General features: G+C 43.1%; 2 protein-coding genes across 7 annotated transcripts in view; both read right to left on the bottom strand.

Moving 5' to 3' along the window:
- The window catches only part of Lypd1 (LY6/PLAUR domain containing 1), a 46,411-nt gene extending 46,294 nt beyond the window's left edge, over positions 1 to 117 (bottom strand). For all 3 annotated transcript variants that reach the window (XM_057770686.1, XM_057770687.1, XM_057770688.1), the window contains exon 1: positions 21 to 117. The gene's annotated coding sequence lies outside the window, so the exon portion shown is untranslated. The remainder of the gene's footprint in view (positions 1 to 20) is intronic.
- Positions 118 to 724: 607 nt separating this feature from the next.
- The window catches only part of Nckap5 (NCK associated protein 5), an 843,848-nt gene continuing 817,627 nt past the window's right edge, over positions 725 to 26,945 (bottom strand). For 3 of the 4 annotated variants that reach the window (XM_057769610.1, XM_057769611.1, XM_057769612.1), the window contains one exon: positions 725 to 2,003. In XM_057769610.1, coding sequence (XP_057625593.1) covers positions 1,725 to 2,003 — 279 coding nt within the window. In that variant the 3' untranslated portion in view covers positions 725 to 1,724. The remainder of the gene's footprint in view (positions 2,004 to 26,945) is intronic. The other variant, XM_057769613.1, reaches the window with a different exon arrangement.

Genomic DNA, 26,945 nt, shown 5'->3' with positions numbered 1-26,945 from the left:
GACAATTCCAGGCGACCCACCTTGCATATTCCCGGGACACCACGGTGCTATTTTTCCTTCCTGGCGGAGCTTTGCAGAAGGCTGTGCTCTGCAAAGAGCTGGCGACCGAAGCTCTTGGTGCCCCCGCCCCCAACCCCGCGCGTTTCCATCCCCCACCCCGGATTTGGGAGCCTCAGTGGAAACCCGTGGGTAAGCGTCACCTCTCTTCTGTGAAGCCTCCCAAGGGGAAGTGCTCTCAGGCTGGGCTCTGGTCATTTATTTTCCTACACTGCTAGCAGAGCAGGTCTGGAAGGGGCATAAATGACTTTCTTGTAATTTCTCTGCAGAGATCGGGTCCATAGCTGCCTCGGGCTCATTCTCCCCATCCCCACCCCTTTCCTTACATTTCTAGCTGGTTAACTCCTTGGGGAGACAGAGATGCTGTGACCATTACTTGCTTGTCTGCAGTGTGGATCTTAACAATTGTTCGAATTACTATTACAGGAGCAAAAGGGCCGGTTTATTTATTCCTTCAGGGAACCTATCCACAGAGCAAGTTCGGGACGCGATTAAGATAATCATTGAACCAATCGCTCCTTGAACAAAGTTCTTTTCTGCTCTTAGAGGGTGGGAGAGGACTTTTATTCAGAAATAAAATGAAACAAAAGGATTTTTAAGGTCTGAAAGACAAAGATGCTTTACACAATTTGAATTTAAGATAACGAAATTCAAATACAACAAATTGCACACATAAAATAACACTGGTCATACAATACTCTATAAAGATACAAGAGTGCTAAGGCGACTGCACAAATCCTAAACATAGCTCTACTCTGCCTGGGCTGCTGGCTTCTGTACAGAAGGAATTATAAATAGTTCGTGTCTAGAAAAAATACACATAACCTTTAAAATAGAATTTATCCTCACATATGAACAGTCTTTAATAGAAAAGGATATTAAAAAGTAAGAAACGTTCATAGCACCAACCATTGATTTTTTTATAAAGTGAATATGACAAATAGAGTACCCAGATTTTAATAAAAAAAAAAAACAGGGAGATAAAAAAAAATCAACAAACACTCAGAGTTGTAGAGAACTAGAGTGGAGAGGATGGAGAGGCTTGGGTGAAGCCTGCTGAGATTCGCTCCATTCCGCATTCGCAGAAGAACTGCAGATGCCACCCATGTCATCGCTACTTAAGTCTTTCCAGTGACGATTTGGACATTGGACCACCATTCAGATTTTCAATCAAAATGAGACTTTTGGGGGCAGTGATGACCTCAATCCTCTGGCTTTTCTGCAGGCCCCACGTTTAGATCGACACAGTGTATATGCAAATAATTTTGAAGACCGGGGTGATTAACTTCACAAAATCCTTAGTTGGAGCTTTTTTTAAAAAATATATTATCAACTTCTAAAACTTAATACATCATTTCAAGAGCATGGCGCCAACACTTTTTATTGCTATCTTTCTCCACCTACAAATATAATTTCTCTTTCCCCCAAATTTACAGCTTTTATACACATACACAAAAAAAAGTGCAAATGTTGAGAATTTTCTATCATATTTTGCTTTTAATCCTCACGAAACACAGTAAGTAGCGGCGATCTCTATCAGTCCACTAGGGGAGTAAACTCTGGTGCGTTGGCTGCTGTCATCTCCTCTGGAGTTAGTGCTCCCCATATCCCGCTCTGTGGCTGTTTTCTTAGTGCACAGAGCCCAGACATCACTGATGGGTGCTCCCCTAGGCATCATGGGAAGCCTGACTTGCACAAGAAGAGAAGCTGTCATACAGAGAGTCACTCAGAGACTCCACATTGTCCATGCCAGGCCTCGCAGAGTTACTCGATGACACATCTATCTTTTTGCCTTTCTCTTCCTTTTGTCCTTTAACCTTGCTTGGAGACTTCTCTGGTTCTAATAAAATCACAGTATTGCTGTTAAATTTATTGAACGACTCCAGGGAAATTTCAGATAATCTATTCTCAGGATCTTCCTTTGTTTCTTCGACTTGTTTCAGCTCCTGCAATAAAAAGGAGGAAAATATTAGAAACATAATTCTTTGGAAAAAATCAATTTATCCTATCTGATATTCAATTATTGTCTGAATAAAGTACAGTTTAAAGGGATAGAGGGAACCTACAAGTCCTTAACAATCTTTCAGTGTAATTAAATGCAATAATAAAGCTAATTTTAGGGATAAATCAAGACTTTAATCATTTTACTGAGATAAATAGATCTCAATTTGCAAACCAGTTAAGTGCCACTTAATTCATTTTAAATGGATCCATTTGAAATTTGTTCAGGTAAAGTGTCGTATTTTTCTTTATCAAAGGTTCAAAGCCCTCTGTTTTTTTAATAAATATTCCTTGTACTTTTTCTAAAAGGGATACAGATTGAGTTTCAGCCAGGTGATACAGTCATTCGGGGGAGAAAAAGGCATAAAATCCCTTAAATTGCCATAAAATTTAAGAACATATTAAGCTTGTTAAGAAGATTGTCATGTTTGAATTTTGTCCCTTGTAGGCACCTAAGATATTTGAAAAAGTGGGCCGAGTCGTTGACTGAAGATTCCAGAATGGCCAGAGGCATAAAAACCAAGAAACAGGTCTACAGTTTAGTGACCCTCCCCTTCCAGAAGATTCTAGCCATACCTATTCCCAGGAATTTACGAGATGTTCTTAATACCCCCAAGGACTTCATAAAATGCTGCAGTTATACTAGGCAATCTTTGTAGGTTCTCTTGTAAGCATGAGTGTGTTCAGGGCAGGGTGAGGACAAAGGGAGGCAGGGACACCAGAGACAACGAAAAGAGTGCAAGTGGTTAAATCTCAAAAGCACTTTCTATCAACTTTTCTACTTTGAGACAGGATCCCACCAACCACAAGGAAAGGCTGCAAAGGGGAGTTTAATATATGATAGCATTTTTATTAAAATATATGTCTCAGACAGAGACACTTAACAGATTCTTCAGCCATTTCATGGCTACGAGGTAAACATTTCATTTTGCTTTAGCTTTTTGGCCCATATATTACTTTACAAGTTTTATTTCATTTTAGTTGATATATAATAATCTTACTTATACCAAGCACATAGTGTATTTTTCACACTTGTATAGGATGTGTGATAAATAGTCCAATCATGAAGTCTTGGGCTGGGGAGATGGCCTACTCAGTGTATTACATCCTTGCAAGCATAAGGACCTGCGTTTGATCCTCAGAACCAACCTAAAAGAAATGGATGTGGGGGGCACACACTAGTAATCTAAGTGGAAGCAGAGAAAGGACACTCTCTGAGCTCCTTAGTCAGCCATCCCAGCCTACTTGGCGAGTCCCAGGCCAGTGAGAGCCTGTATTTAGAGAAAAACATACCCCAAATCAAAAGCAACCCAAACAAGGACAGTGCCAGAGGAACGACTCTCTAGAACACACACACACACACACACACACACACACACACACACACACACACACACGATACTTAGTATGCCCATCAACTCAAACTTTAGTCACTGTAGCAAGAAGTCAAAACCCTTTTCTGTAGCTATTTGGAAACACACAATACTGCTAACAAAACTCACTTTTCTAGGAAAACAAGATCAGAAACAAGGCTTAGCCTGATGGTCACTTGGATGTGGCTTCCCTGCACAGCAGAGAGAGAGAGAGAGAATTCTGAAGTCAGTTTGGCTAAATATGGGGCTTTTATTCTTTCTATTGGTTGGACGTATCCCCTTACATTAAAAAAAGGATACAAATATTATGATTTTTTTAAAAAAAAATTTTTAACCAAATCTTCCATTTCAATGATTTGCCAAACCATTTTGAATACATGCAGTTCCTTCTACCGTCCAGCCTACACCCCATACAATTATACTGCACTTACAAATGCCACAAGGAAACTGATGAAGGCCGACAAACTCAGTCAAGACCTGTAGGCTCTTAAATGCTAAGTGCCCAACAGGAAAAGAGAAGAGAGACCTAAGTGGATGCCTTTAGTGTTCCAAGGGCCAGTGCCTGGGGTTTCTCTGTAATGGAGAGTGGGGTCATTTCATGGGAAGATCTGGGCATCTGCCTTGAATTAGTGCCTATTTACTTACTCAGTGTGCTGAAGTATTATTTATAGAACAGGTTTTCAATCTTAAATGGTTGCCTGGAAACCATGGTGAGGGGCTGATCCACAGACAATGATTCCATATTCAGGAAGAACTCAAGCAAGTGCTTTTTCATGTTCTGCCCAGTTTTAAGCCTTTGATCCCTGCCCCCTACATTACATGGCACGCTATTAGCAATGGGCGGCGAGTAGGAAATGGCTTGGAGAGTGAATGTTTGCCTCCATCACCAAATGTGAGTACACATTTCCGTTAAGGTAGATAAGGAGTCTGCAGCGCAGTTCCTCGTCACCCGGATGTGTGTGTTGCTCTTTCTCAAGAACCACAAGCGTTTTCCTCGCCTCTGTCTACCTGGTCTGTGTGGCTCTTTACCAGGAAAGCTAGTGCGGGGCAGATGGAAGGTTTGGATGCTTAAGGCTACATGGTGAAGTGGGTTAATCAGAGGCCCTAGAGGGAGACAATCTGAGTGCCATGACCGTCCATCCCTCTTCAGGTGTGAGTGGTGGTAGGCGGACATTATACATGCACTGAGGAAAATCTAGAAACACAGCACCTTACAGCTCTAGACATATAGCCCTGCTTCATGTGCATCGTCTTCAGTGGCACAGTCATTGGTAAGTGCTGCTGTGAACACGTGATCACCCGTCTGTGAATAACCCTAAGGAAAGTCAATAGGACAACATTCACACAGATGTGCACGCACGCACACACACACACACACACATACACATATATACACCACACCACATACACACCACACCACACACACATACACACCACCACACACATACACATTCCACCCACCACACACACATACATACACACCATACCACATACACACCACACACACATAGACACACACACCACACCTATACACACCACACACACATACATACACACACCACATACACACCTCACTATACCTATACACACCACACACATACATACCACACACTATACCACATACACATTCCACACACCACATACGCCATACACACACATACACACACCACATATACCATATATACATCACACACCCCACATATATGACACACATGCTGCACACACGCACATGGCACACACACTACAACATACCACACAGCACATACAGACATACCACACATACACAGCACACACCACATACAGACATACCACACACACACTATCAGCCCATGACAATAGTTCTCAGAGTTCACATTCCAGACTAGCACCAACCACTGGAATACCAAGGAGCCTGTTGGAAATGCAATTTCATGGTGTTCACCCAGACCCACTAGATGGGGAATCTGGGTCCGTGCCACCTGTTCTAAGCAAGCTCACAGTGTGATTCTGACACATGCTCAGTATGCAATATATACACGTAGTGGCTAGTTTTATGTCAGTTTGACCCAGCTAAAGCCACCAGAGAGGAGGGAGACTGAATTAAGAAAATGCCTCCATAAGGTCAAGCTTTAGGCAAGCCTGAAGACATTTTCTTAATTAGTAATTGATGCTGAAGGTCCCAGTCCATTGTGGGTGGTGCCATCCCTGGGTTGGTGGTCTTGGGATCTGTAAGATAGCAGGCTTAGCAAGTCACGAGGAGCAAGCCAGCAAACAGCAGTCCTTCATGGGCTCTGCATCAACTCCTGCCTCCAGCTTCCAGTCCTGTGTGAGTTCAGGGCTTCCTTCAATGAAGAACAGTGATATGGAAGTGTAAGCTGTAAACCCTTTCCTCGCCAGCTGGATTTGATCCCGGTGTTTTATCACAGCAGTAGTAACTCTGACTGAGACAATACAAATATAAAAGCTTTAAAATAAAGAAAGTGGGAGCTGGAGAGATGGCTCAGTCATTAAAGGCTGGACTCACAAGCAAAAATTACAGACTGGAAAGAAGAAACAAGTTATGCATGTGTCTATCATCTATCTCTAGAATCTACCTAAACTGTGTGTCTACCAACTGTCTGTCTGTCTGTCTGATTGTCTCTGGCCATACTGGTTACGGAGAGAAAGTCAGTCATAAGGAAACCATGCCTTCTCGTTGTGGAGTAGACAAAATGTGAGTTCACATTGTTTTTTAGCTCCACACCACTGGTGCAGGTGACAAGAAGACCTCACCTGGCCTCACACCGGGAGCCCCAGGGCAGAGTGAAGACAGTGGTTCAGGAGCATGGGCTGTGTCTAACATCAGAAACATGGGTCCGGAAGGTTTTATTTAGAAGATCAAAAGTACCATGACTTTTAATCACTTGCTCATAAGAAAACAATTAAAACGAACAGTGGCAGAAACAAACAAGAACCCCACTTGCACATCCGTGTGCAGTATCTGCTTTACCTGAGCTTATGCATCAGGCATCGTGCTGTGTACTTTCCTATCTATCTATTTTCCTATTCTATGTTTTATTGGTGCATATTCAAGGCACACAGTGATGGGTTTACATGAAAACATTTTCACGTGGATGTACCTTTTCCTCTGACGATGGCCACCCCCGCCCTCCTTTTTCTCCTCCAACTATTTCCATTCTGTCTTCCAGTCTTATTTCTGCTGAAATCTGTAGCGTCTCTTGTATAGGAGGAGCAAATCATTTACAAGTAGAATAATTTATATCTTCTTTCCTCATTCAAGTCCTTTTATTTCCTTGTCTTGTCTTACTGTTCTAGCTAAAGGCTTCAAGCATTGTATAGAATAAGTGTAGACAGAGCAGGCGCCTTTGTCTTAGTCCCGATTTTATAGGAAAGTTTAGCTTTTTCCTTATTTACAACTACATGTCGAGGTCAGTAGCATTTGCTTATTATTTAAGATATATTTTAATTATGTTGTGTGTGTGTGCATGCACATGCTTGTGTGCAGGTACCCACGGAGGCCAGAAGAAGGTGTCTGATCCTCTGGAGCTGAAGTTACAGACAGATGTGAGACACTTAATGTGGATGTCAGGAATTGAACTCAGCAGCAAGAACGCTTAGCCACTGAGCCATCTCTCTAACCCCTCGGTCTATCTTTTCAACTGTTTGTTTTGTGAATTGGGCATGTCAATGTTTGGTGTATATATGATTAGGATTATTTTATTCTTTTGATTAATCATATTTTAACCAATATTAAGTGATATTCTTAATCCCTGTTAAGTAATTAGTCAGCTAATAATGTGGCTACACCTGGCTTTTTCTAGTTTCATTGCTTAGGATGGCTTTTTCTGTCCTTTGACTCTAAGTCTATATTGATTTTTGCCAGTGAGGTGTGTTTATTGAAGGTTAGAAATACATGGATTCTGTTTTAGTCCTAACTACTAGTCCTTATCTTTTGATTGGAAATTTGAGGTTATTAACATTATTATTTTATCTTTATTATTGACTGAACTTTCTAATTCATTTACCTTGTCCCCAAGCCCCATCTCCCATCTGATTATTTCTATTTGTAAAGCTTGCCACTGAGTTTTTAGTTTAATTGAGCTTCTCACTTTCAAAATTGTAATTTGAAGTTTTCAGCATTTTACTTTACTGGATCTTCTTTCCATGTCCCCTGTTCACATCCTCATTTAACCGTGCTGGTTTATTCTCTTTGAATTTATTCAATTTAGTTCATATTCTCCTTGAAATCATTCAAGGTTCTTAGAATCATTCCTTTGACTTCTTAGGCGTCATCTAATTTGCTGCCATTGGAATCCATGATTTTCTTCCTGCTACACACTTTTAAAAATGCGCACTGTGTAGCATGAATAATAAAAACTCAGAGACAGAACTTGGGGTTCAACCTAAAGGTCAGAAAAGCAAAACAGCCAGCGACAGGCTCTTACCTCCACTTCAGTCCGAAATGGCGATCCCAGGAATCTCAGAATGAGACTGAGCTGAGAGCTGTCTCCTCCCATCTTATATTTCTCTCTAGGGCTGAGATTAAGGGCATGCACCACTACTGCCCAGTTTCTATGGCAAACTAGTGTGGCTACTGAGATTAAAGGTGTGTGTTACCATTGCCTGGTTTGTAAGGCTGACCGGTGAGGCTGCTTTACTCTCTGATCTTCACGTAAGCTTTAGTAAAATACAAATGAAATATTACTACATTCCTACTGTTATATACATGTTTCCTCCAGATGAAAACAGTCCCTCCAGGAGGGATGGGGAGCTTCAGGAAACTCAAGAGGCAAACAAACGTAACATGCCTAAGAAAGCTAAAAACCTTAAGCCGAGCCAACCAACTGTGCCCTCTTGCTAAAGATCAGCTGGGTGTGCTGATGGTTTACGGGGTTCCTTGTCTCTAGAAGCAGAAGCAGGGCCCAGGAACACTTGTCTTAAGTACCCAGCTGTTTCCTATCACCCGACAACTCTGCACGTGGGTTGGGGGAAGAGTCTACCGAAGTAGGGGGGACATTAGAATGAGGTGTTTATAGCAAAGCCTTCATCCCTGCTTCGTAAGGCTTTTCACTCCTGACAGTAACCCCTCACCTATGCCCTGAGAAGAAGTCCAATAAACTCACTGCTTTCCCAGAGCAAACTCTGGCATCCTGTCCCAGTTTGTCCATCCGTCTGCTTGTCCTTGGGATCTTAAGAGGAGAAACAGATACTGCTTTATGTATCCCCATGGGAAGGAATATTAGTAACAACTGGAAAATTCACTAGGGCCCTCCTCAGATTTACAGAAGCAGTAAACGGCTACTGGATAGAGAAACATGACCAGCCAGCCTGCTGAGAGGAGCTCCCCGAGACCTGCAATGCCTGTAAAATATGCAGGGCCCCAGGACTGCAGTTTTAGCAAGAAGTCACAAGTGTTTGATGGAATTTGGGGTGATATAACTGCCTTGATCACCCCTGCTCCTATAAGCAACCCCTCACCCATACTCCTGTTAGTAATCCCAAGGAAAACTCAAGTTCACCAAGTTAGACTTCAGTGCAATCACTTCGGTCTGTCCCTACCCAGAATGAGTAGACATATATGTGGTCTATCACCCTAGGAGAGTCTCCCACCTAGCATCTGGCTGTTCCTCCCCTTGCTACCCATTTCATCTATAAGGCTTAGCCAGATACTAGCGTGTCCACGTTTTCTCGGTTTCCTTCCAGACTCTCCAGTTGCTTTTGAGATTGTGATGTCTCCTTGCTTCCACTCAGGCTGGTTACTATCTTGTCAGATGTCATTTATTTCTAACTGTCTGAAGCCACGCTGACTTTAAATTTAAATAGAGGGAGGGATCCAGGTCAAATGGTAATGAGTTAATGATCTACTTGGCAGATGGGAACAAAACAGTGTGAATGTCACACACTAACCACAGTGATGACAGCTCATGTTGACTGGGGTAGATGCTAAGGACACTGAGGGGTTATCTGGTTCATTCACTTTCCAAGTATTGCTTGCCTTTCCTTGTTTATTGTTTATTCATTTTCTAATCCTTTTGTATATATATGATGCATGTGTATATATGTATGTATGATTGCGTGTGTGAGTTCAGGTGTATAAAGTCAGAGGCCTAACTTGGGTGCCAGTCCTTGCTTTCTGCCTTTCTGGAGACAAGGTCTCTTTGTTGCCCACTGCTGCATACACCAGGGTTGCTGGCGCACAAGCTTCTGAGGACTGTCCTATCTCAGCTGGCATGACAGACATGCTCTACCCTGTCTGGCTTTAAACAGGCCTTGGGGATTTGAACACACATCCTCAAGATGGCATAGCAAACACTTTACCTATGGCATTATTTCTACAGCTCTATTTGTTACTTATTTGAGGCAAGGTCTCAAAGGGTAACCTAGTTGGGCCTGGTTCTCCAATTGCGGAGACTATGTGGAGGCCGCATTAGTATCTCTATTTATAGTCATGAGGCTTGAGAAGTTTAGGAACTCATTTAAGGTCCTGCTGTCATGCTACGGGAGCATGGCAATGTGCCTGCAGAGCCCAGGCTCTGAACCTTCACCTAACAAGTATTGGCCAGTTGTGTCTTTAAGAGGAACACCTGCAATAAGAATTATAAGACTGGAGAAAGGGTTTAATGATTAAGAACAAATGCTGCTCTTGCAGAGGACCAGAGTTCAGTTCCCACCACCCGTGCCAGGTGGCTGACAACAACCTAGAACTCCAACTCCTGGGGATCTGATATCCTCTCTTGGCCTCCCTGGAAACTGTAATCATGTGTACATACAGACACACACACAATAATATAATGTATATAAAAATAAGAATTACAGAACAACAATGATGAGTCCAGCACAGATCAGGGTTCAACAAGAATTTTGTTAGTGCCCTAAAACATCCCATTCCTTCACATGTGTTGTATTTCAGCAGAATTAAAATAAAATTACTGTATTAAATTTGTCTCCTATAGGTGGCAACAGTTGTATGAGTGACTTTCATGTTGGGTCTTTTTGTTGCACTTGGCAACAAAAGTCAAGCTAAACAGGCAACAGGAGGGCATGTTTTCAGGTTAGAAATGAGCATCTTTGCACAACCATAGAGTATTTTCTTGTCTTCTGTGCATTCTGAGTGATAATGCTAGCAAGGAACTGTGAGGTAGGCGCCAAAAAATCTCTTGAGAGTCACACTGCAACTCATGTAATGCCTTGTTGTCAAACAGTAATCAATCAAACCAATTTACTGTACGGCTGACTCTGCATAAATAGTCTTATGGTTATGATTCACAGAGGGTACTCTGTAAGAGAGGGTGCGCTTGGTCATATTTTGAAGGGTAAATAGAATTAAGATACAGTAAAGAAGTAGGAGAGTATTCTAGCATGCTGCCATGTAACAAGCCCCTTTTGTCTCCGTACACTGTTCTGTAGTCCACTTCAATTCCATATATGTCATGGAAGCCCATCTCTTGGTCTAGTAAACTCTGTAGTGGACAGACTTACTGTAAAGCTGGAGACACAGAAAGAGGTGTGCCAAAGACGTTCTCAGTGACCCAATCAGACTCCCAGAACTACCAGCACAGTAGGTGGAATGAAAGTTCTTTATTTTCAAATGGGTTCCCCACTAGGTTCTCCCAGAGTTCTAATATCAACAGAGAAGGCCAGGAAGGCCAGAGTCAAATGTGCCTTATATGGGATACTTATGTGACCTGGGATTTGCACAGATTTAAGATTCAGGTGAAAGTTGACCTGGAAATTTACTTGCCATTTTGCTTTGTTTTGTTTTTACATAGAAACACATAGCATATGTTTTCACTGTCATTGATACTCATGAAAAAAAGTTTGCCTAGAGCAATATTGTTAATGTTAGAAAGGATCAGCTAGGAGGAGAGACAAGCTCTTGCAAAAAATATGAGGATATTTGAGGAGAGACCAAAAAATTCACAGGATGAAGCCAGTAAAAGGGATATATTTATAGCTATATACCTATGCCTATCAATGGATCTATCTATCTATCTATCTATCTATCTATCTATCTATCTATCTATCTATCATCTACATCTATCTGTGCGTGCTGATGTCCACTTCTAAGAGAAGCCTATTGAATTCTATAGCTAGAAACTCCTGCCCACTGTCATAGAGAAATATACAGTAAACGTATGATAGAGCAAAGTGAATTATCATTCTATGATTAAGGCTACTATTTCATCATTTCAAATATATTTTCATTATCGATTTTATCTTAAAGATATTGGTCCTCAGACCTACTGTAAAATGTCAGAAAGCTATTCAAAGCTGCTGGGGGAATTCAAACTGAGCCTCCTTTCTCAGATGAGCACTAACTCAGCATCAGAGTCCTTGGCCCAAATTAGTGCAAGCAGGGTCTTAATTAACATTCGGCGTCTCTTAGTTCTCTATTGCTATAGAGACTCTCTGCCAGTCATCCCAGGAAAACACATGGTAGGCCAACAGCCAAACTTCCAAACCATTTTTTTTCTGTATGTCAAGTACTGTGTGACTTTATTGCATGAATTATCTCATTTCATCCTTAAAGCAATCCCATGAGAGAGCTCGATTATCAACCCCATTACACAAATTGGAAAATATAGTCAGAGAGGTCTAAATGCTAGTCCAAATATGCACGGTTAATCTGCTAGAGAGTCAGGAGTGGAGAAAAAGCAGTCAGCATACAGAATGCATCAGTACACATTATGGCAGGTATTTGGAACCTAGTTTGTTAGAGAAGGCCGCTTGTTTGTCCCCAGCCGCCCAGAACCAAAATAAGCACACAGAAACTACATTAATTAAAACACTACTGGGCCCATTAGCTCTAAGTTCTTATTGGCTAACTATTACATTTTAACTTAAGCCATTTCAAGTAATCTATGCATCACCACGAGGTCGTGGCCTATTAGCAAAGTTTCAGCACATCTGTCTCTGGTGGCTCCAGGGCTTCTCTCTGACTCCGCCCTTCTTTCTCCCAGCAGTCAGCCTAGCTTTCCCTGCCTACCTAAGTTTTGCCTTGCTATAGGTCCAAAGCAGTTTCTTTATTCATTGATGGTAATCACAGCACACAGAGGGGACTCCCACATCACTAGTTCATGATTGCTGACAGTGTGCTAAGTAGCTATGGTTCTCCACATTCAAGTTTCTTTCAAATTTTCCTACTCTACAAAGCCCCAAAGCCTTAATTGGGCATCCTGTATGCATCTATTACTGGCTCAGTAAACAATTTTAACATTCTTCCTCCTTATCTTAGTTCTCAGGGACCTGGAAAAGAAAAGTGAAGGACTGACAAGTGACTCCAATACCAACTTTCTTACCAAGAAAGCTTCAACTAGAGAATGAGGTTCCAATCTGTAAAAAGTGAGCTCTCTTACACTGGTAGTAGGAAGTAGTGAGCTTACCAGGCAAGCATGAGTACTCGAGTTCCATCTCCAGATGCCACTGAGAAAAGCTAACTATGGTGGCACATGCCTGTAACCCAGCACAGGAAAGAAGGCGGGGGAAGGATCCCTGTAGCCTTCCAGGTAGACTAGCACAGTCAGATGGCTCTAGTAAAAACACTCTGTCTGGAAAATTAAGGCAGATAGCAAGTGAGGAAGAAACTTGAGGTTGGCCTTTGGATTCCACAAATATGTGTGCATGCAGACATATACGTGTGCACACACACATAGAGTGGAATGAGGCATCATGGATGGCATCTCTGAGATATGGAATGAACCATCATAGAACTTCATATCATACATAACCAAAACCAATGTGTGCTCCTGATAGCTAATCCAACCCAAGAGAAATGAAGAGAGATCCCGAGGTGCCTGTGTATTGCCAGAGCATTTTTGCTTGTAGATGGATTTTTCTTTGGGCCGCCAGCTCACAAAAAAAACAACATGGAGACTTATTAATTATGAAAGTTCAGCCTATAGCTTAGGCTTGTCCCACTAGCTCTTACAACTTAATTTAACCCATTTATATTAATCTATGTTTTGCTTTGTTGCTTTTTTCCTCTCTTCCATCCTGCACCTCCTGTTTCCTCTCAGTGTCCTCTGGCCTCTCTCCTGGGCCTAGATTCATCTCCTCTCCCTTTCCCTCGGCCTGGAAGTCCTACCCAACCTGTCCCTGCCTAGCTATTGGCCATTCAGCTCTTTATTAAACCAATCAGAAGGTGCCTTGGCAAAGACACATCTTCACAGTGTACAAACAGATAATTCCACATCATTTCCTGAAGTTGCTAATGAAATGAGCCACTCTTCCCTTCCCTGATGAGAAGTTCATGAGGAGCCAGACGCAACAGGCTGGAAGGGTCACCCTCAGCTCTCTTCATTTGGAAGAATAAACCCAGTCTTAGGAGGTTATGTCACCATGGTGCCCTCCCTTATTTGGGCTTTGTTCTGAACTCACTATGTGACCCTTGATTTCGCTCTGCAATCCAGGGTGGTTTCAAACTTTCCAGTTATCATACTTCAGCTCCCCAGGTACTGCGATTATAGATATGGATCACCATGCCTGGCTCTTCAGTGTAGACTTTCACCAAAATAGTCACGCACAGACTGGGGCCAAGAAGATGAAGGAAATTCAGGGAATATGGTGAAATGGGTTGGGCAGAAAAGCCTCTCTGGGTGTAGACATGGGAAGGAAGTGACTGAGCAGATACGGAAGAGAAGCAAGCTTCCATTTGGAAGCAGGTAAGTCAAATGAAGGAGGCCGCCTAAACCAGGACGTTGGTTTTGTATTATTTCTCCTTTCTGTTGCTAGGATGAAATATATAACAAGAAGCAATTAATGGTTTATTTTAACTCACAGTTTGAGAGGATACAGTCTATCATGGCAAGGAAGGAATGAGGGCAGGAACAGAAAGCATCTGTCTGTATTGCTTCTGCAGCCAGAAAGCCAAGAGCAGACAGAAAGTGTCCCTGGCCTATAAAGCCTCAAGGCTGCTCTCAGTGATCTACTTCCTCTTGCAAAAGGTCCTCCTAAAGGTTCAACAACCATTCCAAACAGTGCTACCAGCCAGAAATCAAAGGTTCGAACACAGGAGCCTATGGGGGCATTTCACATTCAAACAACAGGACGGACAGACAGGCTTGTAGCTGAAGGTGTGCTTCCCCCACCCCCTTGGGTACTGGGAAGAGAGACTCTGTGTACAGTTTTGTCATACTTTCATACTGGCGGTTAGGGGGAGACATTTTAATCTAGGCCTTTTAGTAGAAGGTTGTGTATAACTTCAAGTCCATTTTAAGTGGCATTTACTTGGGGGAGGTCTGTCTCAATGGTAGCAATGCAGCCATTTCTCGGCTCTCCTAGTTAATCTGTTCTATAATACCTCTTGTGTTGTATTCCTGATGGAGCTACCTTCTGACTGAGACATAAAAACAGATCGCAGGACCTTTGGTGGGCACTAGAGAGCCCTCCACGCTCTCCTCAAGAGTTGTGGCGTTAACCCCATTAACCTGGTCAGACTCCAGCACAGATAATTGCCCTCTCGTGGCACTGCAGTCCTCTTATTAACTCAACTGGACACATGACTTCACTCGCTCTCCTGAAAATTTAATACGACCCGTTGTGATAGAGAACCAGTCTCTCCTTTCAACCCCAGGCAGGGATCTGTGAATCAGTATTTTGGGGTGCTCTGCTTCATTACTGGGGTCTTGTAAAATTTTTTAGCATCTCCCAGGCAAACTGGCTTTGCTAGGTGAAAGAGTAATTGCCAGCTGAAATGGGCTTTTATGACTGAATTAACTCCATTGCTGTCTTTAACTGTGATCAATGGCTTTCAATGACCTTTGTAGGAACTCTTGAATCCCGGATGGGGACAAATGAAGTTGCAAAAAAGAGGGAGAGAAGGTTAGTAAGAAGTTTGGGATTGGGTGCATCTTGTGGAAAGGGAAGGATGAACATGAGAAAGAGACAAAGACCATAGAACCGTTTACAGGTAAGAGAAAAAGTCTGAGGGGAAGGCATTGTGTAGAGATGGTGTTCCAGCTTGCTCTCCATTGCTATGAAATACCACGACCCAAACAAACTTGGGAATAAAGGGTTTATTTATTCTACTGGTGTAGGAGGTCCTTCTGTTTGTGTGTTGCTTTCATTGGTTAATAAATAAGAAACTGCTTTGGCCTGATAGGGCAGAACTTAGGTAGGTAGAGAAGACAGAACTGAATTCTGAGAGAAAGAAAAGCAGAGTGAGAGATGCCATGGATCTCCTGCCTGAGACGGACGCTGGTTAGAATCTTGCCGGTAAACCACAGTCACATGGTGATACACAGATGAATAGAAATGGGTTAAATTAAGATGTAAGAATTGGCCAATAAGAAACTAGAGTTAATGGGCCAAGCAAAGTTTTAATGAATACAGTGTCTGTGTGCTTATGTCAGGTGTAAGCTAAGCGGGCCGGCAGAACAAACCAAGGGCCCCCTCTCCTTGTAACAGTCTATCTTCTGATTATAGGCCATCATTGAGGAAAGTCAGGGCAAGAGCCAGGGAGGAAAGTTGCTTACTGGCTTGTTCTCCAAGGCTTGCTCAGCTTTCTTACTTTTCCATCCCATTGTCATCTGTTCAGGGGTAGAACCAACCACAGTGGGCAGGGCGCTCCCACATCAGTCAGCAGTAAAACAATCTCCACAGGCTTTGCAGACATGTCCATCTGGCCAACATGATGGAGGCAAGGATGGGATATGTTCTCAGGTAAGTAAAATAGGCAAAAATGCTGCCTTCACTAGTAAAATATAATAAAAAGAATATTGCAACTTTGTTAAGTCAGAGAAGGGCACTTGGGAAGAGGGAAGGTATATTGATGGGTAAAACTGGAATAATCATGGAAGCACACTTGCTATTCCTAAAATTGATTTGAGGGATATCATCTGAAATGTCTATTTGAAAACGTTCCTTCTCCCACCTCCACTACTGGTATTAGATGCATCCACAAGTAGAATTTAAAACATAGTTTGAGACTGAGAAGATGGCTCAGTGGGTAAAGCACCTGCTGTGTAAGCTAGAGAACACATTTGTTTGGATCATGAGAAGCCATAGGATTGTAGGCCTACCTGCAATTCCAGCCTCAAAAGGCTGGGATAAGATGCCTAGAGAGAGCTGGCTAGCAAGACTGGCCTCATCACAAGCCTCAGGTTGGACTGAGATACTTTGTCTCAATAACAATGATAGAAAAACGACAGAGGGTGATTCCTAGCACAAACCTCTGGCCTCCACACTCAAAATGTACATATATTTACACATGTTTGAATACGAACACACAACACACACACACCACACACACGTAAAAAAAGAGTACAATAAGCTTTTTAACACAGGAGATTTCATCAGAATTGGTCAATTTTCCCAGAAGTAAAAAATGTGCATTATTTTATGGAGACTTGTGCTTAGGCAAGCAAGCCAGGACACTGATAGTAACTTGTATAAGAGGTGGAACTAAATGGAACACGCTTCTCTGTATTGTCCCTTTCTGCACAGAATGGCAACTAAAAAACATGCAGGAGAGAGGGCGCCTGAACTGGCCCTACCCTATAGTGACACTGATGAATATCTTGCATATCACCATACAACCTTCATCTGGCGATGAATGGAGATAGAGACAGAGACCCACATTGGAGCACTGGACTGAGCTCCCAAGGTCCAAATGAGGAGCAGAAGGAGGGAGAACATGAGCAAGGAAATCAGGACTGCGAGGGGTGAGCCCACCCACTGAGATGGTGGGACTGATCTAATGGGAGCTCACCAAGGCCAGCTGGACTGGGACTGATGGAGCATGTGATCAAACCTGACTCTCTGAACATGGCGGACAATAAGGGCTGACTGAGAAGCCAAAGACAATGGCACTGGGTTTTCATCCTACTGCATGGACTGGCTTTGTGGGAGCCTAGTCTGCTTGGATGCTCACCTTCCTAGACCTGGATGGAGGGGGGAGGACCTTGAACTTCCCACAGGGCAGGGAACCCTGACTGCTCTTAGGACTGGAGAGGGAGGGGGAGGGGTGGAGGGAGGGACATGAGAGGAGGGGAGGAGGTGGAAATTTTTAGTAAAAAATAAAAGTGTATTGTGAAAAAAAAAAAAGCAAAAAACCATTCAGGAATGTAAATGGAGCAAACACTGAGCTAGAAACATCCAGACTGGTCAGTTCTTGTGTCAGGTAGTGAGAGTGTGAATATCAAGACCTTCTTTAATTCACAGGCACAATTATAATGCATTTATACACACACGTATAAATGCATACAAACACACACACGTATATATATACACATGCAAAAACCACACACACACGTTACACATATAACACACACATATATAAACATATATGCATACAATCATACATTCATATATGCACACATACACATGCAAATACATTCATATACATGCATACAAACACACATATATGTACAGTTATACACCTATACATATATGCAAACACATATATACACACATATACATACACATATAGACATACAAGCTTCAGGTTGGACTGAGATACCCTGCCTCAATAACAAAGATAGAAAAGCAACAGAGGATGATTCCCTACACAAACCTCTGGCTACTTGCCAGATACATGCTACTTGCTTGATTTGAAAGACTATTTAGGCTATTTCTCTCTGACAGCCCTTTGGAATCACCCTGTTCCTTAAAATACAGTTCTACAGCTGTGTGGCCAAGGTCCGTCTGGCTTAGAAATGTACCTCTGAAACACAGAGGGCCTGTCGTCTGTAGAATTTGCCAAAGGAAGTGCGGCATGAAGGGGACAGCCATGTCTTCTCATCTCCATGCATCGATGGTTTAACTTAGGAGTGACAGGGTTTTGACCATTCTTACAAGAAAAGTAAAAGACTTTTTTTTCTTGATTCAGGTCAATATATTTTTAAAAATTACACTATGACTTTTATTTTATTAACCTGGAAATTCTCCTTTCATGAGAAAACATCCAATGTCACCAAAGGGGTTGAGATCATGAAAGTATACCCAGGTATTACGTGTGTATTAGCAGGACATCCAGTGAGTATCAAAGCCCAGGGGAATGTTCTGTTATCTAGCCATGGGTATTGTGTGTTTCAGTGAGTATGTGCCATATGCTTACAGATACATGTGTATGCATGTGTGTGTGGAAGCAAGAGGATACTGCTGACTCTTCTTCAGTTGCTTTATACCATTTTTGGACAGGGGATCTAAATTCATATTTAAAAGCAACAACATGTCACTGAATAAGCCATCATGCTAGTCTGAATCCCACGAGGGCTTGGCATTACAACTCAAGGTCATCATCTATGACATTCATACTCAAGAACTGTGTAATCACATTCCAGATATGTATGCATATGTGTGTGTGTATATGTGTGTATTTGTGTGCCTAAAAGCTAAGTCTTATAATTTTTAAGTAAACGTACAGTTCTGTATACTGGGTCTAGTCCTTAGCCATCCTTGGCTTCACATGGCTCCCTAGGAATGACCAGACAAGCAGGGTTCATTCCAATAGAACAGGGAGGGATACACGATGCGTCTGAGCCTCCAGTCTCTCAGCCATCTTACCACAGCTCTGGAACTGAGTAGGACAGCAGCCTAACCTGCTTGCAGGAGCGCTGCTTTCTGGGGAGCTGAGGGGGTGACTTTACTCTTGGATAAGATGTTCACCTGCTAATGTGGTTGATGTTTCAGTTCAGGGCCTGGTCGGCTTTTCCTTTGCATAAAATCATTTGACATATTGAATCCTGAGAGCTGGGGCAACTCAGAAGTGACACTAATTTATTGATCTCTCTTCTAAGGAGAAAACTCCCTGGTGGAAATTGTTCTGAAGATTCCGAAATCACCAGCTGCTATTAGAGTCTGAAAATCTAGACACAATAGCCAATATGAAATGCTATTGAAAAGTGCAGACACATGGCAGATTGTGCACACCATGGCTTTCCCCTTCCCTAAAGGCAGCCATCAGGAAATGAGCTGCCTAGTTTGAGCCAGTCTCGGGGCAATTTGTTCAAGTCCAGAGTCCTATACTCTTCAGGCAGAGGAGAGTTGGTGATATGTCTGTTGTGTGTGCTTCAAGGAATAATGTCACACTGATGATATTCTTAGAGGCAACAGCAAGACTGACAGTGAACACCTACAAATATTACTAGCGTGTCAATTTTAGAAATTAAACTGTAGGGAGGTTACGCTACTCCTATCTTAACACCAAAATTTGAGCACTAGGCGGCACTGTGGATGCATCTTACCACCTCCCCCCTGTATCTGAGGTATGGCAGTCTCTTCTAATCTGCGGGAGATATGTGTTAAGCCTCCCAGTGGGTGCCCAAAATTACATATAGTACTGAACTTTATACATGCTATTATTATTTGTATCCATACATGTGATTAAATTTTAGTTAACAAATTAGTGCAATGAGAAATTGATAATAACATAGAATACTTACAATAATATTTTATTTGAATGTAGTCTCTCATAAAATACCGTATTGCATTGTACTCCTGCTCTTGAGCTAATGTGAGATGGTACAGTGTCTAGGTGACGAGATTAGGTGAAAAAAATGACACAAGAACTGTTACACAGAGTGACTGGTAAGCAAGCTGCAACTGAACATAGCACTCTGATGGTGTGACAGTTGATCTGATACCCGAGCTGGCTAAAGAATCAGATGGCAGGTAGTGGATATTTTGGACAGAGTGGTGGCTCAGTAAGTAAAGAACAGGTAGTGTCTACCGTGTGGCTATGCTGAGTGGAGGAACGGTTTGCATCCAGAGCAGACTGGGATAGTAAGAGAGTTCCTCATGACACCCAGAATAGTGCGCAAGCTCAAATGTAGGAATGCTTTATTTGCAGACTGTGCTTGACTAGGGTGCATCAGTTACTTTTCTTACTGCTGTGACCAAATACTTGACAAGAAGTAATGTAAGGGAGGAGGAGCTTATGTTGGTTTATAGTTTAAGAAGAGATATAGTTCACTATGATGGGGAAGATGGCAGGAGTATAAGGCCGGTCCCATCGCATCTGCACTGCGGAAGGAGATAGGCCATCACATCTCAAGATCTGCCTCCAGATACTCACTTTTCTCCAGTAAGTCTCCATTCCCTAAATGTTTAGAAATTGCCTTAAAGAGCAGAACTAGCTGGGGACCATGGACTGAGGGCACATGCCTGTGGGGGACATTCCACATTCAAACCATAGCACAGGGGTCCCTGAGGACATGGGGAAGAAAACTGATGGGTGAAGAGGGAGCACTGACTCTTCACCCAGCCAATTAACTGCTGTATTCTCAAAGGCAGCCTCTTCAGGAGCCATCTTAGCTGGCTTAATAATACTTTATGATCTGTAAGTCAACCACCCGTGAAAATAAAAAATAAACTTTATTTTTGTCTCTCGTGCACAGAACAATTTAATTTTTAAATTAATGTAAAATCAAAAGGCGCCTTGCTCCCAGTGAGGTATGCCTGCCCCGCATGACTGTGTAAACACGACTCAATTGCTCTGAGAATTAAAGATGGATCAACAAAATCAATAGTTAATTGTGTTACTCTGGGTTTTTCATTTCAGATCTAATCTGAAAAGAAGGTCCAAGGGATGTTTGCTCTTGGTTTTCTTAAAATATTATTTAAAACCCTCCCGTCAGGCCAAAGAGTTCACAGGGGTCTTCACATTATTTCCATAAGTTATTTGGCTTGTAAGTAGTCAAGGTCATATCGATCGCCCAGCCTCTCCTGTTTTCATGTTTAAATTCTGTATCATTATTGGGCAAGCTGCCTTGCACTTAGGCCAAACTGAATTTATTGTAAAAAATCACACCACATAATACATGTCTTGGTACCAAACACAGTGTATTTCTTACATGATAAACTAACTGTTTTATTATTTTAGTTTTATTTTTTTGAGGCAGGGTTTCTCTGTGTAACCATCTTGGCTGTCCTGGAGCCCACTTTGTAGACCAGGTTGGCCTTGAATTCACACAGATCCACCTGTCTCTGCCTCCTGAGTGCTGGGATTAAAGCCGCGTGCTGCCACTACCCGGTTTCCTTTAGTTATTTTTAATTATGTGTGTGTGTGTGTGGGGGGGGGTTATGTACACCCGTGAGTCCAGGTACATCCGGAGGCCGGAAGAGGGTGTCAGGCCCCCTGCAGCTGGAGTTACAGCTGGTTCTGAGATGCCTCACATGGATGATAGGACCAAAACTCAGGTCCTGCCCAAGAGCAATAGGTGCTTGGAACTGCTGAGTCATCTCTCCAGCCCTGCAGAGTAACTTTTGACCTGTTTCCTGATGATATACATAGCTGTTAAGCAGCAGTACACTCCTAATCCCAGCAAAATGAACAGTGTTGAGTTTATGGTCTCGTGTTCCCATTAGTTATGAACGTGACAGAACGCGGAGTTGCCTGAGAGACGGGCCTCTGCGCATGTCTACTGGGGTTTATCCTGATTGTGCTAATTGAGATAGGAAGACCAATTCGTGGTTAGTGGCATCATGCCTTGGGTAGGAGTGGGACTTGATAATTAGAGAAAAGCTGGGCACTAGCATGTCTTCATTGGTGGCTGCCATCCAGCTGCAGAAACAGCGTGAGCAGCTGTTTGGAGCTCTCCCTGCCTTCCTTCCCCCATCAAGATAGACTCCGAGCCCAGGTGACCCCTTTCTCCCTTAAGTTGCTTTGGTCAGAGTATCTTATCACAGCATCGGGAAGAGACTGAGATGTACGGGTGTATGTGGCACAGGAGGCAGTACTGCGGGGATGGGGGTGATCCTGTAAGACAGACCATCTAGCCCCACATGCCCAAGAGGCCAGAGGAAGTGCTACAGCTTGAATGGAGCCTGGAGACCTTCTCATTTGTGCAGGCAGATGAGGTGAAAGGGAGCACAGTGAGCTTCTTCCTGTTTAGGGAGCTGTGCAGTATTATCCGAGGCCCATGGGGGTACCCGATGGACTGCCTTGACCCTTGTTATACTACAGCGGAGCTAAATATGCAACGTTTGAAATTCTCTTCCCTTTTCAGCGCAACCTTTCATGTAATAAGCTAAGCCTTGCTCTCTCGCTCACACACTGTTAGAAGCCTCCATCCATTTCAGAGACCGAAGGCAAAAATAATTCTTGAAATAATGAATCGTTTTTTTCTCTTGCCATCTTGTCGAGAAATCCCATGATTATTTTGCCGTAACAGACAGTGACCTTCTCAAAGGCAGCCTATCAAATGCTCAAGATAAATAAGGAGAAGGTCTCTTTCTCCAACCTCTGCCCCACCCAAAAAAAATGTGGAGAGGGAGACCGTTTGTGAGAGTGTCGATATGTTCATCTGTGGATGAGCAGTTGTGTGCTCTGCATGGGTCCAGTGACCCCATTCCACAAGACCCACAGGGCATGAGGCTTGTAGGGACCTTGACGGAGACACCAAAGTATTTCACCAAGTAAGTGGAAAAGAATGGTTTCTTTGGGGGGTGGTGGTGAGGGGTGCAGGCAGAACTCCTGGCTCCTGCATAAATTACCTAAATGAAAGGGAGCTACAGCTGAAGACATCACCACCTAGACAAGCATGCTCCTGATTTACTAAGTCTGGGAGCTAAGATTGATAACGAACCCTCTCTTCACCCTTGACACCATAGTCTCTCTTTTTTCCCAGGCAGCAGAAGGAGAAGGAAGTGTCTCCTATTTTTCTTCCCATGGAAGCAAGGTTCTTGAAAAGTAGGTGGGGCCGGCAGGGGAAACAGTGCTGTGGGGTTGCATGGGGCAAGGAATTGGCTACTCAGGGTCGGAGACACCCACCCATCTTTTAGGGTTCTGGTATTTGAGTCTTGTTCGATTTATGGGCTGCTGAAGATAGAGACCTTAACTTCTGGAAAAAATGCAAGCTCCCAGGGTCAGGGTATGACACAATGGGTAAAAACACTTGCCATATGAGGATGATGACTGGAGTTTATATCCAGAACCCATGACAAAGTGGAAAGAGAAAACCCGCTCTGCCAAAGCTGTCTTCTTAAAGTCACATCATGCTATAGTACTTGCAACCACATACATATATCAAGTGGCATATGTATACCCACACACATTCAATAATGATGATGATGATGATGATGATGATGATAATAATATAACAATAATAATCTTCTCCTTGATAAAATTGAAAGGCAACTGGAAGCTGAAGTGTTCTCTATGGAAGTGGGGAAAAGAGAAAATTTTCTATTGTCAGACAAGCTGAGACTATCAATTGGCTCAACCAGGTAGCATCCAGAAACATCACGGGGCAAGGATCATAGAGTTCAAAGATCAATCTGAAAAGCAATAGGGCACCAGTGATCCAGGATTTGCAGATAAAATTAAGACTGATCAGCAACATCTTGTCAGAAGGTCAGTAGCATGCAGATAGGTATTGGGCGTATGATTTAACTAGCCATTTGCAGATAGTAATGGGCAGGATTCTGAGCCCAGTAAGACAATCTCAAGGTTCTGGTTAACATATCTTACTCTCTCCAGAAGGGTTTTGCACTGGGCTGATGAGATGTCTCAGTCAGCAAAGTACTTCACACACAAACATGAGGACCTGAGTTTGGTCCCCAGAACCCTTGTAAAAGGAGTTGGGCAGGGTGACCAGTGGAGAGGGGGTAGAGACAGGTGGATCTCTGAGGCTCGCTGGCCAGCCAGTCTAGCCTAATAGGTGAGTTCTAGGCCAGTGAGAGGCTCTGTCTCAAAACCTAAGGTGGACAGGGTCCTGAAATGACATCTGAGGTTACCTATGGCTTCCATATGCACGCGCACTTGTACACAAATAAATACACACACACGTGTGCTCCCATATAAATATGGATGCATACACACGAACCTGCATACATATGTAAACATAGGTAAATGCGCTGGCATACCCACAAGTCCTTCCATTCTTTGGGATCACCATCACTCACTCATCTCCCGACACAGGTGCTGGAAAATCTCAGAATCATTTTTTTACCCAGGAGCAGCCTTGCTTTCCCTCCACTCCTCTGTAGATCAGCAATGTGGTAAGAGCTAGCCAATCAATGTTACAATGCACACTGTTGATGTGTGTGTCTCCATCTTCCATGTAGGGGTGTGTGTCTCTATGCCCCTGTACCACATGCCTGACACACAGACCACATGTGTTAGAGAATCCTTGTTTCTGGTCCTTTCACCCTGCAACACCTTTTCATGCCTTTGAAAGTCACTGGGTTCCAAGAACAAAGACGCTGGTCTCTTTAGTGGAAAAATTTGTTCATATCCTGAGAAGGGCAGTTTAGGGTCTAAACATCCAGAAGATACTCAGATTTACTTTGTTTATAACTTGTGCATGGATGTAATTACTTCCCCAATAGGTAAATGGGAAAATAAAATCTGTTTTCCAGAAAACTTTGATTAGCGTGTACTTTGAAGGAGTATCCCGCCACCCAAAACCTGAAAAGATAGAGATAAAAACACACATCAAGAATGAGTAGGGATCAGATCACACAACCATGGGGTTGGAGGGATGGCACAGTCAATAAAACATTGCTTTGCAAGTACAAAGATCTGGGTTTGATTCCCTGACCCCATATGAAAGTGCCTGAGGTGGTGGTGTGCACTCATAATTCCAACCCTGGGGAGGAGGAGACAGGGGATCTCTGGGATTTGCCAGTCAGCCAGTCTAGCTTACTTGGTGAATTCAGGTCAGTCAGAAAAACAAGGTGGGTGGCATCCTGAGGCATGACACCTAAGGTTATCCTTTGGCATCCACATGTGTGTGCACACACAAACATACAGAACATAAGATTTAAAGAGAATTGTATAAAGACCTGGGGTCCTCAACAGGCTCATGACCAGGGTGGAGTCCTAAGTGATAACTTCCTCACCTTAAGAGGCCCTTGGCTCAGTCTGTGTCCAGGTATATAGGGAACCTCAAGGTGGGGTAAAAGCTGATTCATGTAATAGGTAGCAACTTTTTCACACGCCAAAACTGACATAGATTTGGGAGTAGAAGGGAGAAAATTGCCTAATTCTCAGCTTCATGAAACCTCAGACTTCCAGCTACTGAAATCTGAGCAGGTCAGTGTTTCTGTTCGCTGTGTTCCAGCCCAGTTTCCCTGCTACACATACCTACAGTTTTCTTATTGACTTGAGAACTAATTTTCCTTAGATCTGTTCTAGAGAAGTTACTGGCATAGTTGTGTTGGGGGTGGGAGACCGGGGAGGTCACAGCTCAGTCAGTGCTGTGCTTCTCACACAAGCCTGAGGAGCGGAGTTCCAGACCCGGCAGCCATGTAAGAAGCGTGTGGGGCGGTGTGCGCTGCAGTTCTAGACCTGAAGAGGCAGAGATGGACCCATCATTGAGGCTCAATGGCCAGCCAGCCTGGAATGTTCAAACCAGTGGGAACTGTCTTAAAATAAGGGGACAGTGCCCCAGTTACAACATCTGAGGTTGTCTTCTGGCCTCTGCATCTCTGTAACAAATATATACATATGATCTCCTACTTCACAAGAACACATACAAGAAACGCAGGTGGGGTGGGGTGGGATACATACAAATGGGATCCAGGGCTATCGTAGGATTACTAAACATTATAAAATTGATCCAAAGATCGTATCCATTGGTAAAGGATCAGGAGAGAGGTGTGTTTTGAGTCCAAACCCACTAGGCACCGACACTTCTGTTTCTGTTCCTTTTGCAGGTTTTAGAAAACAGCTACAGAAATTCTCAAGCAAGAGAAAAACCAAGTCACCACCTACAAGAATGTCAGTGTGCTTTGGCCACAGCCAATAAAGAAATCTTGCTGTGTACCAATTAGAAAAGAAATATAGTAGGGGACCACAGATATGGCTCAGCAAGTATGGTGCGTGCATGCAAATATGAGGACCACATCTGGATCCCCAATAACCATGCGAAAAAGCTGGAAGTGGTGGAGGTTACCTGTCACCATATTACTGGGGAGGGGGGTGGTGACTGGCAGATCATGGGAGCTTGAATTGGTGTGAGTCCCGGGTTCAACGAGAGATGCTATCTCCAAAGATAAGTTACAGGAGATGACACCTAATGTTGACCCACCTCTGGTCTCCATATGTGCATGCATGGGCAAACATCTCTCTCTCTCTCTCTCTCTCTCTCGCACGCACGCACACACACACAAGCAAGGTAAAGGATGTCTTACTTCATGTGGCCAGAATTTGGTAAGTGAGGCCTGGTAGCCTCGCTCACGTGGGAGCAATTACCAAGGTTACTCTTCTGATGCCCTCAACAACAATGCAGGAGTGAGAGCTGTCCCCCCTCACAGTAGGATAGTAACTAAAATATCTAATTAATCTGTGAATGAGTGATGGTCCAAGAAACATACTACTTTGTAATCAGTTTCAAGTGAGTCCCTAACAAAACAAGATGAAGGAAAGGCTGGAGGACTAGAAGAGGCCTGCACATTCTGTTCTCAGTGACTGATGATTGTAAGGGGGAGGGGGACAATTTTACGATCCATCAAGTTTTTTGTCATCTCAAAATCATGCCTCCCAATGCATGCTGTAAATTAATTTTAGAATTTACATATTTATTAAAAATTGTATTGAACACAGCAGGAAGTGAGCCCTATTTGAATAATAAAATAACTTGTTATTCTATT

The sequence above is a fragment of the Chionomys nivalis genome, chromosome 5 (genome assembly GCF_950005125.1).
Source record: "Chionomys nivalis chromosome 5, mChiNiv1.1, whole genome shotgun sequence".
Taxonomy (NCBI): domain Eukaryota; kingdom Metazoa; phylum Chordata; class Mammalia; order Rodentia; family Cricetidae; genus Chionomys; species Chionomys nivalis.
The sequence above is the reverse complement of the archived record's forward strand: the minus strand, read 5'-3'. Positions and strand labels throughout refer to the sequence as shown.